The sequence below is a fragment of the Neltuma alba genome, unplaced genomic scaffold (genome assembly GCF_004799145.2).
Source record: "Neltuma alba isolate B1F8T4 unplaced genomic scaffold, ASM479914v2 tig00012009_pilon, whole genome shotgun sequence".
NCBI classification, from domain to species: Eukaryota; Viridiplantae; Streptophyta; class Magnoliopsida; order Fabales; family Fabaceae; genus Neltuma; species Neltuma alba.
The window spans coordinates 601,547-620,899 of record NW_021636580.1 but is presented as its reverse complement, the minus strand read 5'-3'; the positions used below and the strand labels follow the sequence as shown (position 1 = coordinate 620,899).

The 19,353-nt window shown below is 35.3% G+C and overlaps 3 protein-coding genes and 1 non-coding gene across 4 annotated transcripts; 1 reads left to right on the top strand and 3 right to left on the bottom strand.

Annotated features, from left to right (window-relative positions):
* Positions 1–331: 331 nt before the first annotated feature.
* LOC114721000 (NADH dehydrogenase [ubiquinone] 1 beta subcomplex subunit 8, mitochondrial) lies at positions 332–14,616 on the bottom strand. The gene is made up of 5 exons (XM_028906762.1): positions 14,612–14,616; positions 2,857–3,014; positions 2,658–2,744; positions 2,416–2,511; positions 332–688 (listed from the first exon to the last, which is right to left on the bottom strand). The coding sequence occupies exons 2-5, from the start codon at positions 2,992–2,994 to the stop codon at positions 632–634; spliced, it is 378 nt and encodes a 125-aa protein (XP_028762595.1). The 5' UTR covers positions 2,995–3,014; positions 14,612–14,616; the 3' UTR covers positions 332–631.
* On the bottom strand, positions 6,015–8,959 carry LOC114720997 (L-lactate dehydrogenase B-like). The gene is made up of 2 exons (XM_028906760.1): positions 8,184–8,959; positions 6,015–6,846 (listed from the first exon to the last, which is right to left on the bottom strand). Exons 1-2 carry the CDS (start codon positions 8,790–8,792, stop codon positions 6,403–6,405), a joined length of 1,053 nt encoding a protein of 350 aa, XP_028762593.1. The 5' UTR covers positions 8,793–8,959; the 3' UTR covers positions 6,015–6,402.
* TRNAE-UUC (transfer RNA glutamic acid (anticodon UUC)) lies at positions 11,819–11,890 on the bottom strand. The gene has a single exon. It is a non-coding gene; the product is annotated as a tRNA-Glu (tRNA).
* On the top strand, positions 12,010–15,897 carry LOC114720999 (uncharacterized). The gene is made up of 5 exons (XM_028906761.1): positions 12,010–12,380; positions 13,293–13,370; positions 13,465–13,549; positions 14,321–14,409; positions 15,277–15,897. The coding sequence occupies exons 1-5, from the start codon at positions 12,081–12,083 to the stop codon at positions 15,418–15,420; spliced, it is 696 nt and encodes a 231-aa protein (XP_028762594.1). The 5' UTR covers positions 12,010–12,080; the 3' UTR covers positions 15,421–15,897.
* Positions 15,898–19,353: the final 3,456 nt, after the last annotated feature.

Below are 19,353 nucleotides of genomic sequence, written 5' to 3'. Positions count from 1 at the left end.
TGATGTGTGCAATAGTAGAAAATGGGCATTGTAGTTGCAGCCTTGCGGGACGACACGTATAGCTGGTGACGACTCCCATATAAAGAAACCGCTATTTTCTCTATATTCGATGAGATCAAATTCCAGCTTTGCAACATTTTCACGGTGAATTTTATTAAGGAGAGCTCACGAAATTTGGATTGTATTTATTAAATAAACATCAATATATATTAACATATGCTTAACCCCAGGACACACACATATATACATATATATGTTTAACAAGGGGCAATCTTAATTAAGCATAATCCTGCTTTAACGTCGGGACATGCACGAGCCCAAAAGCAAAAGCTTTTGAAATTAATTTTCCTTTCCCTTTTTGCATTTAGATTACCGAAATCCAGAGTGCACAGAAATTGACCCATGTGATAAAGTTCATTCCTCACAATATACCACCAGAAGTGAAGTTCGAGAATGAAGATAAGCATGAGACTGATTTAAAAAGAAATAAAACAGATGCGACTCTTCCATTCCAACAGTTGATCACGGCCAGTCTTCACCATTCATTATTTTTAACAAGATAGGAACACAAATAAACACAAGAACTTATATATCGGACAGCCATTGCTCATTCCATTATTTCATTTGAATCCTATGGTTCATCACCGAGCTCCACTCGCAGATTGTCGTATGGATACACTTTAGGTGTCTAGTCAAAAGAAAATAACAGATAAATCTATCAGTATATAATACATCAAGTATATGCCAAAGAAAAAATAACAAAGCGGAAACTTCAAAACCAAAGAAAATATCAAAATATAATGACTCGAGTGGGGAACATGGAGATCATATAGACCAGGCTTTGTCATAAGATCATGTAAGAAAAATGATGATGATGAATTGATGATTCAATCAATGAGCAAGGCTTGATACTACACAGAGCTTGATGATGACTCAATCAATGAACAAGACATGATACTACGCATAGCTTCACAAAATTTAAAAAGGAGCAGTGCCATGTATGATGCTTGTGAGTTGCCCTTTTATCATATCACAAAGCCCCTATTTGTTTTAGACTTATTACCTATCTTACCATTTTGAACACTGATATCATATGCATCGTGACACTTTTGAGTTGAAATTATCATATTACAATGCCCATATTCTTTCTACAGCTGCAAGTGCCCTATGTCATCACACCTTTGAAGATAAAGGACAATGGCTCCAATCTACTATCTACTATAAGATAACTTTTTGTAAGAAGCCAATTTGACTAATTTGGCTCATAAATAATATTATGATTTGAGATATTTGACCTGCATTGCGTTGTGTATTTTGTCATAGCAGAATAATTTAATGGGCGTGTAATTTTTTAAACTTAGGCTGGTTTTATTAAAGGGATCACACGTTCAAATCAGCCACCCTGTTATTCCGGTAAGGCACTTCCATAACCGAAAAGAAACCTTGTACAACTCAGCAAGATCAACCTAAAGAAAACCTTACACGACCCCAGCATTTAATTTCATTTCCGACCCATTTACATTATTAAGGAAGTAAAGAAAATTTTCACCGTTAGGCCTAAGAACGATGTGGTGACACGGACCCACCAAAAAAAAAAAAAAAAAACTTTCACAACCTTAAGAAGTATTTGATCACCAGGATGATTTACTGTTATAAACATTTCAGGCCTTGATGTAATAAAATGCTTGAGTTATTTGCGATTGCAAATATACATGAAGCTAGATATCTAACAAACACATAAATCAAGTAGAGTTTCAGGTTAGACTCTATTGCTTTAAGTTCAAGGAGAGATATAAGGAAAGCAGTATTCCTGAAGCATCGGACTGCATAACAGCTCAAGGTACATTACCAAAGCACGCCGCATGGTGGCAAATTAACATCCTATTCAACTTAAAACTATTTGTTTCATCATGATACACATCCCTCTGTTAATATAGACTCAAATTCATAGCAACTTACACTATTTGCAAGCCATGAACAATGACTAATTCTTTAGATTTTGTGCAAAACATATGGAAAAACATGTCTAGCAAATACCAATAACAATAAATTATCATAGACTTGAGCTTAGCACACAACCTATATCACATAGACATAAGAAAGTTAACAACAATGATCTACTATGTGGGATCAAGATATAAGAAGGCTCAAACAATAAAAATTAGAAAGAAATTGAAATTGTTTTGTGCACTTCTCTTCTCTCTCCAGTGAATGATTACCGGCCATTGCCAATGATATACTATGCAGACATACACTATAGGAAAAGCTGAGAGCCCAAAAATTCCAGTACATCAATTTCATTACAAGAATTTATGACAGCACAACCAACCATAAAAATAAATTCCAAATCTACCATCAAGCAGAAATGTAAGACATGCAGTTGGAATAAATTAAAATATAAGCATTAGGACTTACAAAAGGTATCTTGGAGGCCTTGTCATTCAACACGGCCAATAGTCCCAGAGAGGCGAAAAATCCCAAACCCCCACATAGCCAGGCCAACGCTTCATACTGATTTCAAAATTTAGACAGAATAAAGAAATGATTCGTACTGATTTCAAAATTGAAAAAGATGAAAGTAGAGATTATTTAGCTCTAAATAACTTAAAAAAATAAGAATAAGGAAGGAAAGCACTTCTACTGCTACACTGTCTTACCTTTCCGACGGTATCTGCAATGCGATCAATACATGGTTCGGGAAAAGGAGTCCCGTTGTCCCACACCAACTCGTCGTTTACAGGAACCTGAAAAGCCAAATAAAAAAGTAGCAAATTTCAGGAAATCCACATGACATTGTTTCAGATATTCCAGAATCAGCTATGAACATGGAGTTTAGGTTAAGGGAATTATACGAACAGGTTTGTCGGGCACAATATGCTTGCCGACCGGGAGGCCCATCCCGGAACGAAGGCGGAGAGAAGAAATTGCAGATCGGCCTACGACCCCATTTCCGCCCAAGATCCTCGACGCTGCGCTTGTTAATCTTCCTGCCATGATTTCTCCCCAGAACCTCGCTGCGAAGTGCCAAGGAACACAAAGGCACTGAAAAGTGAAAATCAACGCCCACTCGCCGCGATGGCACACGTACGACGTCGTTTCACAATACCACCCTCTGTGCTTTTCGATTTTTTAATTTGGGCTCTTTCTCCAATTCGGGTTGGCCCTTTTCCCAGCCCCTTCTATTATTCTATGTTCGGACTACTTATCGTCCAAGAAGTTCGGGAAAATGACCTTCAACTCACAACATATCGAATTAATGGTAATTGTTTTTTAAACGAATTTAAGTTATAAGCATCAATTCAAGCTAAAAGTTACATTTTAAATTTCAATATTTTATTAGAATTCTTAAATTTTACATTAACATTAATAACTCTTTTTTTGTTTTGAAAATTTTGTTATTAATTCACTCTTTTAAGACTCAACTATCATTCTCCCAAAAAATTAACCTTCGAATGGGTTATGAAGCTGGAGGCCACATTAGAGGATATATGCCCATGCAAATTTAAAAGTTTTTTAATTTAAAATGTTCGATCTATAATTTCTTAAATAAAAAAATTACTCCCTCCGTTCCTTATTATAAGAGATGAATAACCGAATTACGTTGATAAAAAAACAGTTAAAATTAGTTAAGAACAATCAAGGTGTGAAAAGTATAATTTTTTTTCCAAAAATGCCCTTATTAATAAGAAGAGAGAGTATGAGAGAGAAAAATTAAATTATTAAAAGAGAGAGAAGTGGGAGGAAGAGAGAGTGTGAGTTGGAGACAATAAATATGGGTAAAATAGGAAATCAACACAAAAAAGTAGAGATAACTTTTAAGTGTCTCTTATATTTATATATAGGAACATGCCATAAACATCAAATGTCTCTTATAATAAGAAACGGAGGGAGTATTTTGACAAAAAAATAAAATTTATTTTAGATTCCCAGGTCAAAATTGTTTATTTAGAATTCTACATCTGTTAAAATAAGAGTGCAGGAAGGATTGAAATAATCTCCATAGGAAACGTGCAATATCTTTTATTTATTTAATTATTCATTTAGTCTAACAGTACATATAATTCATTTAATTACGTCCATAAAGAAATATTACTATGTTGTTTTCTTTTGGCAAAAACACAGGTCCATTTTATTAATCACCAAAAAAATTAAATACACACAAATAGTCCAAGCCGAAAGAACTTTGGGGAAGGGGGGAAAAAAAGTCTACTACGATATTGTTTTGAAAAGCATTTCAGTGATAATAATAAGGGAAAATTACGTACAGGTCCCACAGAAGGTAATTTATTACTCTGAGGTCTCACGAAATGTCAAAATCATTGACAGGTCCCAAGGGACCTCAGAGTAATATTTTCGATTTGTAAAATGACATTACTGCCTCTCATATTCCAGATTCACATTTGCTCTGTCATTGCGATTTACAACCTCAGCAACGACTATTAACAACCCAATGAGAGGGCATTAACAACCTAAGCAGTATCCGTTAACAACTTACTTTATAGAATCATATAACCTCCATATAAGTGTAAATTATAACCAAATAGTATAATACAACAACTTTAACACTAAAATGGGAAGCTTTTTGATATCATTAAGAATTTTAACTACACCCAATAGGATTATAGCAAAATTTTAATGCGAAGATCCATTTACAACCTCAATGGTGAGTATTAATAACCCAAAGAGAACTGTTGACAATCTAGGCAGTATCTGTTAACAACTGACTTTATAGGATAATATAACCTCTAACAACTATATAAGATTAACTTTAAGACTATTTAGTTATAATTTAGTTAGTTATAGTTAGAAGTTATATTATCCGATAAAGTTAGTTGTTAACAGACACTGCTAAGGTTGTTAACAGTTCTCCTTAGGTTATTAATACTTACTGTTGAGATTGTAAATGGATTTTCGCATTAAAATGTTGCTATAATCCTATTGGGTTTAGTTAAAATTCTTAATGATATCAAAAAGCTTCCCATTTTAGTGTTAAAGTTGTTGTATTATACTATTTGGTTATAATTTACTCTTATGCGGAGGTTATATAATTCTATAAATTAAGTTGTTAATGGATACTGCTTAGGTTATTAATGCCCTCTCATTTGGTTGTTAATAGTCGCTGTTGAGGTTATAAATGGATCTTCGCATTAAAATATTACTATAATCCTATTGGATTTAGTTAAAATTCTTAATGATATCAAAAAGCTTCCCATTTTAGTGTTAAAGTTGTTGTATTATACTATTTGGTTATAATTTACTCTTATACAGAGGTTATATAATTCTATAAAGTAAGTTGTTAACAGATACTGCTTAGGTTGTTAATGCCCTCTCATTGGGTTGTTAATAGTCGCTGTTGAGGTTGTAAATAGATCTTTGCATTAAAATATTACTATAATCCTATTGGATCTAGTTAAAATTCTTAATGATATCAAAAAGCTTCCCATTTTAATGTTAAAGTTGTTGTATTATACTATTGGTTATAATTTACTATTATGTGGAGGTTATATGATTCTATAAAGTAAGTTGTTAAAGGATACTCCTAGGGTTGTTAACGCCCTCTCATTGGGTTGTTAATAGTCGCTGCTGAGGTTGTAAATGGATCTTCGCATTAAAATGTTGCTATAATCCTATTGGGTGTAGTTAAAATTCTTAATGATATCAAAAAGCTTCCCATTTTAGTGTTAAAGTTGTTATATTATACTATTTGGTTATAATTTACACTTATATGGAGGTTATATGATTCTATAAAGTAAGTTGTTAACGGATACTGCTTAGGTTGTTAATGCCCTCTCATTGGGTTGTTAATAGTCACTATTGAAGTTGTAAATCGCAATGACAGAGCAAATGTGAATCTGGAATATGAGGGGCAGTAATGTCATTTTACAAATTGAAAATATTACTCTGAAGTCCCTTGGGACCTGTCAGTGATTTTGACATTTCGTGGGACCTTAGAGTAATAAACTGCCTTCTGTGGAACTTGTACGTAATTTTCCCTAATAATAAATGCCCAACTATGAATAGAAGAAATATATAAAGAGAATTATAAGATGAGTGAAACACAATATGTTCCAAGGCCTCTAAAAACAACTTCATTACATCACAAGGTAACGGAAAAAAGTCGTCACGAGACCATATGAGACGAGACACAACGCAAACGACATTATAGGGGGAGAGAAACAATATCGGGTGCGGGAGAAAAAACTTTCCCATAATTTAAAACAACCTTCCATTTTGCTAAGAAGAAATGCGTTCAATCACCGAAAGCTTGAGGCTTGGGGGTGGGAGAAGCACCCATATAGTCGTACCTCTTTAATCGTGAAACAGTAAATACGGAACGACGGACATTTATAATGAAAGAAAACAGAGAGAAAACAGAACAAAACTAGCCAGTGTCTTGTGAACTCAGATCCCCAGTTGAGTCTGCACTTCGAGGATGGTTTTAGCGGAGTCCCTCAGCCTTTGTGCTTCCTCGTCGGTTAAGTGAACATTAGTGACACCAAGCACGCCACCTCGACCCAGCTGTGCGGGCAAGCTCAAGAAAACTTCACCACCATCAATGCCATAAAAGCCCTTGGCAAGAACAGAGACAGGGTGGATCTTTCTTTGGTCTCTCAGAATAGAACGGACCAAGCTAGCCACGGAGTATCCTATAGCCCAAGATGTATAGCCTTTCAAACGTATAACTTCATAAGCACTCTCTATAACTTCTTTGTGTATGTTCTCCAGTGTTTCTTTCTCGTATGTTATCTGTTGATTCTGCAGAAAGCTTAGCACCGGTACGCCCCCAACGCTGATGCTGGACCACAGTGCCACCGAGCTGTCACCGTGTTCTCCCACTATGTACGCCTATAATAAGCACCAACATGAACCCCTTGTCATTTTATCAGCAATCAACAATGGGATATAATTTCAATTGATGCTCGAAAAAATTTTTCAGGATGTCCAGTATCAGTAGATGCAAAAAGTCCAACATACAAGACATGTATAAAGATTGTCAACTCAACTTTAAAATTTTATATTAAAAGGTGATGTCAACTTAAATTCTTTTCCTGATTTCCAGCGGTGCTCCCCAATAGCAGTAATACTTATCTCTCTCGACTTCACCTATAAGCTGTCGTATTTCCTTATACTATGCAGATTTTCTGAACAAGGTCTTTATAGCCACATCCCCAAAAAAAATTGCATTTCCCTCTCAATTTCCTATTTATTCCCTTCATTTCGTCATCCAGAGGAACCCGATGACAAAAGTCAATGAACCACTCAACCGCACACACTCTCTGACCTCTATCTATAATAATCCCTCCAATCCTAACTAGCACAGAGTTTTAAAGCCCTGTTTAATCCAAAATACACGCACACACACAGAGTATACTGCTACAAGACAACTGCGTGGTAGTCCCCCCCCCCCCCCAACATTGTCCCTTCTTAATTACAACAAATTGCTAGTATGCTTTTTATTCCTAGACCCCACTTGATAATTAATTTTAATCAAAAACAAGATTAAAACGTCACTCCTAAAAAAAGTTAGTCAACTATAATTAAGACAGGAGAAGTATGCATGGTGGTGTTTTTTTGGAAGCAAAAGGACGGTCAGGTCCGAAAACGCAGGCCATTGAATGTAGGTAATTTAAATTGAAATGGCCCGCCCCCTAACGGCATAAAAACCGCTGAGTCCCTTTTCCAGTTTTCTCAAAAATAAATATAAAAATAATCTTATTCTATTTGGGAGGACATAAAATGATAAAATTACATGTCACGATAGAGTGCTTAAAGTGACCCTTTTTTGTGCAAGGGTAATAAAAACTAAACCCCACGCAACGTATCGCTCATGTGTCGATTTCGCACCTCACCTGATCCATTTACTGAGAAAAACTACATTTTTTTTCTATTTAATTTTGATGTGGTTTAATGTGGAATGAAATGAAAACTAGAATGTGGCTTATGAAACTGTGGCTATTAGGGAGAGAAAGGATCCGAAGTCCCAACTCTCAAGTCAATATTGCTGGTGAAAAAAAAAAAAAAAACTCTCACGTCAATGCCGTGGGTGGAAAAAAATGCCTCCCGCTTCAATGAAAGAAAAGTACTTGAAATTTTTTTAAAAAAATCAAATAATAAATAATATCGCGTATAAAGTGGAAAGGGAATGTTGGCCCAAAAAAAAAAAGGAAAGAAAAGGAAATTGCCTGAACATCCTGAGCGTTGACGTCCAGATGATCGGCGATGAGGAAACGAAACCTGGAAGAGTCCAAGTTGGTACCCGATCCGATGACGCGATTGGAGGGGAAGCCGGAGAGTTTCCAGGCCACGTAAGTCAAGACGTCCACCGGATTCGAAACTATAAGGAGAACACAGTCCGGCGAATAACGAACAAGCGGGGGAATGATAGTCTGAAACAGACTGACATTCCTCTGTAGCAAGTTCAGCCTTGACTCTCCGACGATCTGTCTCGCCCCGGCCGTGACGATGCAGAGATCAGATCCAACGGTCACCGAGTAATCAGTGGAGGCGTGAATCTTGGTACGGGGGAGAAAAGCGGCGGCGTGCTGGAGGTCGAGCATCTCGCCGCGAAGTTTATCGGGTTTGGCGTCGACGAGGACGAGCTCGTCTGTAAGGTCTTGGGTGAGGATGGTTTGGGCGATGGCCATGCCGACGTTGCCGGTGCCGATGACGGAGACCTTGTTGTGGCGCTTCGTGGGAGACGGAGTTTCTGCGTTGAAAACGGGCTTGAAGAAGGATTGGGTTAGGTCCAGGCCTCCCGGACCCAACGATGATCCTGACTCACTCTTGTGCATTTTTCTGTCCTCTGGGAGGTTTTTTCTTTCTCGCAGACAAGGCGGACTGCAAAAGTTGCAGGGTTTTATATGTGCCACTTGGGAGCACTCAACTTAGGCTTTTATATGGAGAGATTAATTCCTATATATGCGTAATATCAAGACTTGTACCCCAAAAAAATATATCAAGACTTGATGGCTTTCCAAGCTTCAACGGTCACCTCTTGCAGTACGGAAGGAATAAATAAATTGTTTGAACTAAAGTTGTACGGCTTGTAAAAGGAAACCGATTAGTTTATAAATCATTCGAATTGTTCTGATTGGAAACATATATAATTATAAAGATATAGGGATAATTAATCCACAGCTCCTTATAGTTTCAACTAATTTTGAATCAGGTCCTTATAGTTTTTTTTTATCAGATTCTTATACTTTCACCTGTTTTTAATTAGGTCTTTGTATTTATTTTTCTTTTTATCAAATCCTTATAAGTTCACCTTATTTTTAATTAAGTCCCTGAATTTTTTATTCTTTATTTTATAAATTCTAATAGTACTATTATATAAACATAAAAAAGTATATATTATTTAATATTAGTTTATAAACAATAATATTCTAAAGATATTGAATTATTATAATGATTTTAATTTTTTCAGCAAAAAAATTAATTGTTCTAAAAAAATTTCCTGAATTAATTAATTCTATTACTTTTTTATTACATAATTATTAATTTAATTTAATTATTAATATGTTATATTTCAGTATTAATCTATTTAATTAAGCTTATATTTAATTAATAAATAAAAATTAAAACTACATGGACCTGATTAAAAATTTAGTGAAATTTATAAGGACTTAATTAAAAGAAAAATAAATACAAGAACCTAATTAAAAAAAGATAAAAGTATAAGGACCTGATAAAAAGAAAAAAAACTATAGGACCTAATTCAAAATTCGTTAAAACTATAAGGACTTGCGGATTAATTAACCCTATATAGAGTTCTCGTCAAGAAACAGATTTAAACCCGAGAGTCCGGTAATAATTGATAAGCATATAACAGCAAATTCTAATGTAAAAAACAATATCATGTTTGTGTTGCTCACTTGTTATTAGATTTTTTTAATTAAATTTATTTTATATGATTCCATGCAAATTCTCTCTCTCTCTCTTGAATGTCAGAATCTTATAGTTTAATCACACCCCTTTACTTTGGTTTTAAAAAAAAAAAAAAGACCCCTCTTTACTTGTTGTATAATGAGTTATAATAATAATAATAAAAAAGAAATGTTGTAATCCAAATAAATAATGATGCACAGATAAGAGAATAAACGCCCTGTGATCTTCAACCAATTTTGCGCTTCAATATAATTACCAGATGTAAGAGCTATAGTTTGTTTCCAATACTCAGCAGCTTATTGCTCTGTTAAAAAATAAAAAATAATAAAAAAGAAAGAAGCATTGTTGTGGATGCTCAACCAATCAATGCATGGGGTGGGATGATTATTTTACAGGTAAGATAACAAATATAAAGTGTACGCACTTATTGCTTGGTCAGACTTCTTGCAGAACCCACGGATTAAGACGGAATTGTAGATTGACCAGAAATAACATCACTGGTTTACATAGTCTTGTGTGCTGGGTCGGTGTTCAGCGCTACCGTATTGAATTCATCAATACTTGCATTTGATTTAAATATACATATTGACGAATATGGAATAACATGGGACCGCATTCCGAGCACGGAATGCGAACGCGAATAACATCCTCGCTTAGTCCAAAACGGAATAAAAAAAGTATGGCAGAAAAAGGGACAAGAAAGAAAAGAGAGAAAAGCATGACATTCTTTTTTTAACAACTAGTTCCAATGAAAATATCATGTGCTTGAGTGAGCGACGCAGATTTCAACAGAGAATAAGATCTTTCGGTTAAAAAAAAAAAACATAGAATAAGATCTTTTTTTTTTTATAACAAATTTCAATAAAATTATATTAATTATTCAAACTTGATAGTCCCGAAGATATTTAGTTATTTACTATATCGATATGCTAATTTTCTAATGAGTTTTAGTTTAGGAAGAAGTAAAGGTGTTCAAATAAACTTGTCTCGGTCTTTGTTATATTGGGATGGGACGGAGTTATCCCGAAATTTTTTCAGAACAGGACAAATTATGATGGGATAAAAAATGGGACCGGACGAACCCGTCCCAAAAAAATATTTTTTATTGTATTATAATTATTAAATGTTAAAAATACAACATATTTAAGGCATATGTAATACAAAATGTTTATATTTGCAGCTTTCAAAATATATGTAGTTGAATGGTTATTATTTATTTAAAGTTTTTATAGTTGTTTATGATTTTTGGAATGGTAAAAATGAATTTTTTAGTTATTATGTTACTAATTATTATTTAGTTGGATTTTTCTTTAAAAGAGCTAAGCCCCAAAAAATAAAAAATAAAAAAAATACTTTCAAAAGGGTTAAGTCCAAAGAACTAAAAATAGAAGAAGAAAAACAACCAAAATCTATTGTAATAGGTCTAATCACAAAACAATTTTTTTTTATAAAAAAAAATAAATGGGATGTCTCAGTTCCGTTTCGGTTCCGTCCCATCCTTACTAGAACTAAGACAGGACATGACACGGGATAGATTTCCTATCCCGTCTTATGCCCTATGAATAGTCTAGAGCAATAGCCAAAATGGACTCAACTAGGTATTGGTATGATCATGCTAGAAATGCCTACAATTATTAGGGGGAAAAAACAAAATCTATACACTAAGTAAGAATTAGTTTATCTATTTTAGTTTTCTTCGTTCATTTAACATATTATTTTAAATTGTTCTTAATATGATCCATATTTAGAGACAGAACAAGAATTCAAATCAAAATGAAGGGTATTATGAGGAAAAATATTTAACGTGAAAGATAAAATGAAATCAAACCTTACGTTAAAAACAAAATAATTGACCATTAAAAATGCCAAGATACTTAAAGTTTTTACCTTTATTTTTCGGACGTTTTACTTTCTTTCTGGCCAAAAGTATTTCCGTTGCCGGGAATCGAACCCGGGTCTCCTGGGTGAAAGCCAGACATCCTAACCGCTGGACGACAACGGACCGTTTGGTGGGGTCTGTGATAAATAATTATAAAATTTTCTAAAGACAGTACAACATATATCCCATCCGTTCTCCAACGAGAGTGCGGTTCTTTGAAGGACCTTGACCTTCAGCGGGGATGAATCAGTTATTCTGTTTCTGACGGAACTCGCCGCCAATCACCAACATTTGGATTGGCGCGTTGTCCAAAATGGAAGCCTTGGCTGAGCTTGAGAGACGTCAAATTCAACTCTTACACCGTATAGCTAAACTAGAGCTCTCCTATCTGCCCCAGCACCACTCCATTTCATCCTCCAAACCAACCGCACGTCCTGTTGACGACACCGAGGCTGACACTGAAGCTCGCCTATCCGCTATTTTGCTCTCCAACGGTGTTGACGACTTCTCCTTCAAGAGGGTCCCTTTCGATTACTACGATTGGCCTCTTGAAGCCAGACGCGATGCCCTTGGCGCCGCTTCTATCGATCATCTTTGCAAAAGCATAGTTTTGGTAGATTAAATTAATATTCCATTTACCTTTCTTCAATTTCGAGTGTTTTTTAGTACTTTTTTTTGGTTGAATTCTCACAATCTTTTATCTTTTTGAGGAGGATTTAAGTGGTAAAGTAGGTTGAGTGAATGGCATAAAGCACTTTCAAAATATTGAGGAGTACTTTGGTGGATATCTGTAAATACGTAAGAGCATTGAGCTATGTCTAATTCTTACTGACCCAACTCAACTAATGTTCGGGCAAAGTAGAACTTAGTATGCCAAGTGGAAGAAATAATAACTAGCGGCAGAAAGGAAATTGAATCAGGACTGTCCACAAGTTTGGGGTTGTTTCCAATTGTTCTAGACAGAGAGAGTGTTTTTTGTAAATAAAATGAATACCGGTGGGCTGCGGCTGCCTTTGCCGAAAGCATCTTAATCTAAAGTAACCAACACAATTAACATTGTATGTCATGTGAGGCTTACCAGCTCTATGTATTTGGATGCTGAGCCGATGAAGCGCCCATTATAAGTAAATTGATGAGGTCGCCTTTTGATAGTCGTGGCCTTGGTGTGGGAACTTGATGAGAAGTGGGTAGCAAGAGGACTATCTACGCACGAACGGGAGAAAAATCTACAAATAGGATTTTAGCTTAGAAGACAGGAGAAAATGAAGTTCAAGGCAAATAACAGCGATTTATTTTGCTCTAACTATAAAAAGCTGGTTTAAAATTCGATAAGTTCTGAAAAGTGGCAGTCTCGTTTGTCTTGTGTGTTTTGATCTTGAGGCAAAGGACTAAAAGGTATATAGGCTGTTATATATGAAAAGGATTGACGATATCATTAATAATTGCAGCTTGATATTTGCGAGACACCCTTTAATTATGAATTGCTAGTTTTATGTTGTGACTGAAGCTTTGTCATTCTTATCAGGTCAATACTCAAGCCCAGTCCAATGTAATAGACTGTAGAGATCGCAACAATTCCAAGTACTATGTTGTTATTGTTCAGGTACAATGCTTTTTCATTCCTCTCAGTCTCTGATTGCTTACTCTTTGACCTGTTATCGTATGAATCTCATGGTTTACAACTTTCATTGATGCAGTACACTGCTAGGTTTAATGCCGAAGCTGTTAAAAATTTTCTGTACTCACTCAACAGTGGAAAAATAGCCAAAAAGAAATTCAACTGTGAGTCCTTAACTGTAACAACCCTCTCGGCACACATGGTAGATACATATAATTCACATGAGCATACTGGTCTGCGAACAACAACAATCAGCTTCATCCCATTAAATGGAATCTTACTACATGGATTGTACAACACTATTGTTCACTATCCAAAACATATGTTCAACTTTCAAAGAGAAAAAAAAAATTGTAATTCAGTATCTACATTGAGATTATGGCCCCTGAATTGTGCGCATCAGTTGTTATCATATGACATTTTCAGTAGAGGAGGGTGATTGTAAAGTCAATCAAGAAAAGTTTCCATGTCTAACATGGATCTTCTCTATTCTTTTCTTTTATTTCTCTCCTTCTATGTTTTTTTTTTAAAATTTTATTTTAAAGATTTCTCTAATACTTTATGATAAGATCTATTCTATTAACATGAAGTGGAGATAGGTAATCTCTTGACCATGAAATGAAAAATTTACACCACAATCAAATTAGCTTATGTAAGATGGAAATTTATAACATTAACTTTGAGGTCTGGCCTAGCTGATATTCATATCCTTAATCCTTGGCACACTGCTTCTGTTCTGTGAAATAGTTTCCAAGTATTCATTTAATCTGCATATCTAGTTATAGGCACATCTCTTTCCTTGTTAATCCACCTGTCCTATATTCATTTAAATGTATAATTTATGGACGAGTCTCTGATTTTTTTTCTTCACCCTCATATAATGTCAAATAGTTTTTATTTGTAACGTATTCCTATGGTTATTATTAATGACACAGTGAGGCTTGCGCCGGAAGAGACATCAACTGAGTTAACTGGTTATGGGCGCAATGCAGTCACTTGTATTGGCATGAAGACAGATATTCCGGTAAGTGAGTCTTCATCCATTCAATTAAATCTTTCTTTTTTGTACTCAAATTTTTATCTTACTCAATCTATAATTTCGCTGTGCGAATTTATTGATAACCGATGCAAATTTTGAAGGGTTACTAATTTTAAAAGAAAAAAACTGGGACGACAATTCTTGAATTTCTCCCTTTTCACTCTTTGGTGATCTAATCCTTCTTCACGTGTGCCTTTGACAATTTTCCAAACATTTCTTCAAGATGGTCTTTCCTGTTTGATGATGTATGTTTCATTGCCCTACACTTGCTTACGGCCAATGTTGCTGAGATGTATGACAGAGGATCCATTAATTTTTTGTAGTGTCTCCTGTGTGGGATATATGATCACAACATCCATGTATGATTTGAATCCTTCTAGCCTTTCTTCCAGCTGTTTGGCTGGTCCACATTTCTAAATTATCTTGTCTGACTAAAATCCAGTCCCAGTCTTAAAGTGACAAGAGTGTCATTTATGTAATATTTGGAAGCGAAAATGGTGTCTTGCTGTATTAATTGTCGATTTGAATGTTATTTCTGTTTCTTTCTTGGACAAAAATAAACTGGGGTTTTAATTTTGTGTGAAAGTGCAAAGTTGAAATCCTTTATTCGTTTTTGGTTTTTTTGAACATTAACGTCTGAGCTCGGATTGTATCCAACAGAAGAAAAGGGGCTCAACTCATCTTACTTATGAGTTGAACAAGGGAGGTGGGTTAAAGGACCAAAAAACAGATGAAAAATTTCTTTTATCTTGCTTTTAAATGTAAACATAATATTATTCTTGATCTTTTCTTCTTATTTATAAATGGGAACGCATCCACTTCTTTATTGACCGGATAAATGGGTTGTTTCAGGTGATCTTGGATGAAGCCATTGTAAAACTAACTCCGGACTTTTTCTGGTTGGGTGGTGGCGAGGTTGATCTGAAGCTGGGGATAAGGACGTCTCAGTTAATCAGATTTATCAATCCATTCATTGTCAGTTGTAGCAATAATTGATCTGGTTCAGCAGGATGTAGTGCAACAGAAAGATGCATGCTTCAATTAGATGGTTCCAAAGGTGAAGTGCCGTTGGCAGCTCTCCATTGGCGATACTATGAGATCTGGATCATAATCTCTGCAATAGAAATGTGATACGCTTTCCAGAACAGGATTTATAATCATCTCGTTCTCACATTTTTCTAGAGATCAACATGCTAGTGGCATCACTGTTTCGCACTTCATAATTTGTATTCGCTGAGGTTACATCACTGGAAAATTAACAAATTTAACGTCATGTTGGAATTTTAATTATGATTGTTAGGTTTCACCGAATTCTGGGGACGAATTGTTCAAAAGTAGCAATACAATAGATTTTTTCTCTTTTGGTGTTAGTTAGTGTTTTAATATGTTGGACTTGTGGGTAAGGCAACATTATAATTGTAAAAGTGATGCTACTTAGTTTTCATACAGCTCTAATATTTGAAAATTTCCGCAGTTCTGCGTGATGCCTTTATTCAGCTTGAATTTGAAAGGTCGGGTATAATTATCCTCCTTGTTTTTAGTTACCCGGTTTCTATAGAACTAAAATTTGACATTATTCATGATAGCAGGACACTATAATGGCACGTGGGACCAGAAGTAACTGTTCCTCCCTATTTCTGCATTAATTCAACTTCGACGTGTTTGAGGGACCCAATTGTCCAACTTTTTACCTAAGATACTTACTAATCCTTCCGCCTTATTTTTAATAAGAAACAATCACTTTTATATAGTGGCGTTCTTAAATATAAAAAATAAATTCTCTTTGTATAAAATTTTAAACTAATCTTTTTCATTTTTATCTCATTAAAGATATGTCACTTGTTATCTTTTTATAATAAATATTTACTTATTATTTTTCATGTACTCTTTTTCTAGTTGTTTGTTATAATAAGTAACTAATGGAGTACTAATAAACAATGTCATAAATAAATGCTATCTTCATTTAAAGAGAAGATTTGCCACTCCACCAGCATAGCAAGGAAAGTGGGTATATCATACATGAGATCTATTTACTCTCAGCCGTTCATCCATTTATTATCACCCAAACATAAAAATCAAATTTATTCATCAAATTTATGTGATTCTTTTCACTCAATCCAACTATTTTAGGAGATAAGGAAGCACGATCCCCAGGCTGACACTTTCCCAGGAAACAATGCTGCTGGAATCTCACAGCCCAGCTTACAGATTTGACAAAGTAGAAAGTAGTGATTTCACTCTTTGACTTAAAGAATGCAATTTATTTATTATAAGCAATTAAGCAGCTAGGACTTTTCATTATGAATGGGTGGTTTCCGGTGTGGTTGAGCATAATCCATCTCTACCATGTCCTCCATTGTGTCACCTGAGCTCGGATTCACCGTTTCTTCTACATGCTGCTGTGCAGGTCCCAGCATTGATCTGGTGTGCCTCCTCTGCCCCTACAAAACCATATGCTTCACGTTATATCATTGTCATCCAATTTCTTCAACCAACCACATTTCACAAACCACAATACTCGTCCATGTCATAGTAGTTTCATCTGCTTTCCTTATATTAATTACAGACGGCTAGCTATGCACGTCCTTTAAGGGCTTCGGTTTGCACAAAACAAATCTTGTACACAAAGGGAATAGATTATGAGAAAAAAATGATCACATAAAACGGCTAGTTCCACATACTAGATGGTAATGTAGAAGAAAACAGATAAATAAAAATCTAAAGAAGGATATTTTTTCTGATGACCTTAAATATTGCGGCATGAACAGGATTACATACTAGAATCGAGCATGGTGAATCTGTCTGAAAAGATGTGGTAGCTCCTGAATGCCGGTTGGAACAATGTCCTGAAATTTATGAATAAAGCCATGATGAATATTTTCAGTAGCGTCTGACAAGTGGCCTCATAGAGGTGTGATGCATCATAACATCAGTACGATCCTTAAAATTGCGAAGGCATATATTATAGGCGGACACAAAACAAGAGACAAGAGGCATGAAGGTTCGAGGGCATTGATCTCACCAATCTCACAAACGATAGTTTCATCATGTGACACTTTCCCTTGCTGCTCTTCGTTCTCCTCCAAGGTGCACGGCCTTGGCTGTGATGCAGCTATAAATTTCTCTAGCACTAAAACCTTGCCCAGATCCTGCAGATAATCCTTAATTTTAGCCACTCTATCAACTCCAAATGTCTCACATATATATATATAGACACACGCACACACTACAAACTTCTCCAGTTCATTGCTTCTTTCTGTTTGATGAATCGGTATTCAAAACCAACCTTATAAGAAAGGGATTTTGCAGCGTATTTATGAGAAAGAATGAGAGGACGGGGGGTGCATGCATGCAAAGACAGACAGAGGAGGAGTAGCAGAAGAGGAACAGAAGACATAATCAGATGGATATATGAATAGTGGTGAGGTTTGCATTCGATAGAGTATAGGGACAGGGCCTAGGAGCTCTCGTATATGTAATGAGAGAACAGGGAACGTATTAAATGCGTTTTGTGTGGGAAGAGGGGCGTTCTTTAAGAGAACATGCAGGTGTTTGGACGATGAACCTTGAAAATGAAAATGGGAATACGGAGGGCCCATCCTTGTCGGCCTTGTCCCTTGTTTTAATCACTTGGGACCCTCCCATCCCCAAGAAACGTTCTATCATAGAACTAGTAGCTCCTGAACCCAAAAATTTTAAGCAGTTCAGCCACAAAGAGACATTACTACAGTAAATTAATCCCCAAAATTGCTGTAAGAATATATCTGCATTTACTTGACGTTTTAATGGCTTAAATTTGATAGACAAGGCTTTTTCACGAGATGGGATGGCGAATAGGAGAACCCAACATGCTTGTTCTTGTGGTATATTTACAATTATAATGTTTTTTCTTTGTTGGAGATGTTGATTTAAGTGCTGGCACTGGCCCATCCATTCTGCTTCAGATGAAACATGACGAGATCACAGTATGTATAGTTTCTTTAGTTCGTGCAGGAAGACTATGAACTCTTCTTCAAGTCGCAGAGACACCCATATGACAGGTCCAACGGGATAACGAGGTGACGTGTCTTGGAGCCTAAGGTGAAACAGGTTAAAAACAGCAGGAAAAACTGATTTCTCTTGTTCAATTAATTACAAGTTCAATCATGAACTAGAATTGCTAGGTCTGTATAGAAACATTTTACTGTAGAATTGTGAGAATACCTGACAATTGGCAAAATGACGAAGGGAACATACGGATATGGGACCGACAGAGGAGGGGGAGGTGGGGAAGAGGGCTCAAGGACAAAGGAGCGTGGCTAAACCGTCACTTGCAATCTTCCTCACAAAGACCAAAAGGTCCTTTGTTTTTTTTTTTTTTTTTTTGTGATCAATCTTTCATTACCTACTCCTGTGTGTTTAGCCCCCAAGGAAAAGCAAGAATACGACCTCCTTCCAATCATGATGCTTCCCTTTGAAAACAATATGTATATACTATCTCCGGTTCTAATTATAAGACCTCATTTATAGTCTAAAATGAGATTTTGTAATTAGGATCGGAGGTTGTATTTATTTATTTATTGGATCAAAAGGTATGAGTCAAATTTCATTGGATGCATAAGCAAGGAAGGAATTAGTCAAATTATAACTTCTACTTCAAAGTTTCATCTTTTGGAACATAATTTCGGTCCTTAATATATAACTTAATTGTTGAGTTGATTTTGGTCCTATATATAAGATGTATTCCTCATAGTTATTATTTTTTCTAAATTATCCTTATTGATACTCCCTTAACTATAATCAAATAGAAGAGAAGAGATGATCTCAATTATAGTGTTTTAGAAAAAACATATCATATTTTTTATAATTAACTAACTTACATAAATTTTTTAATTTAATTAAACTAATTAAATAGATTTTATATTAAGCACCAAACAAATAGTATAGTCT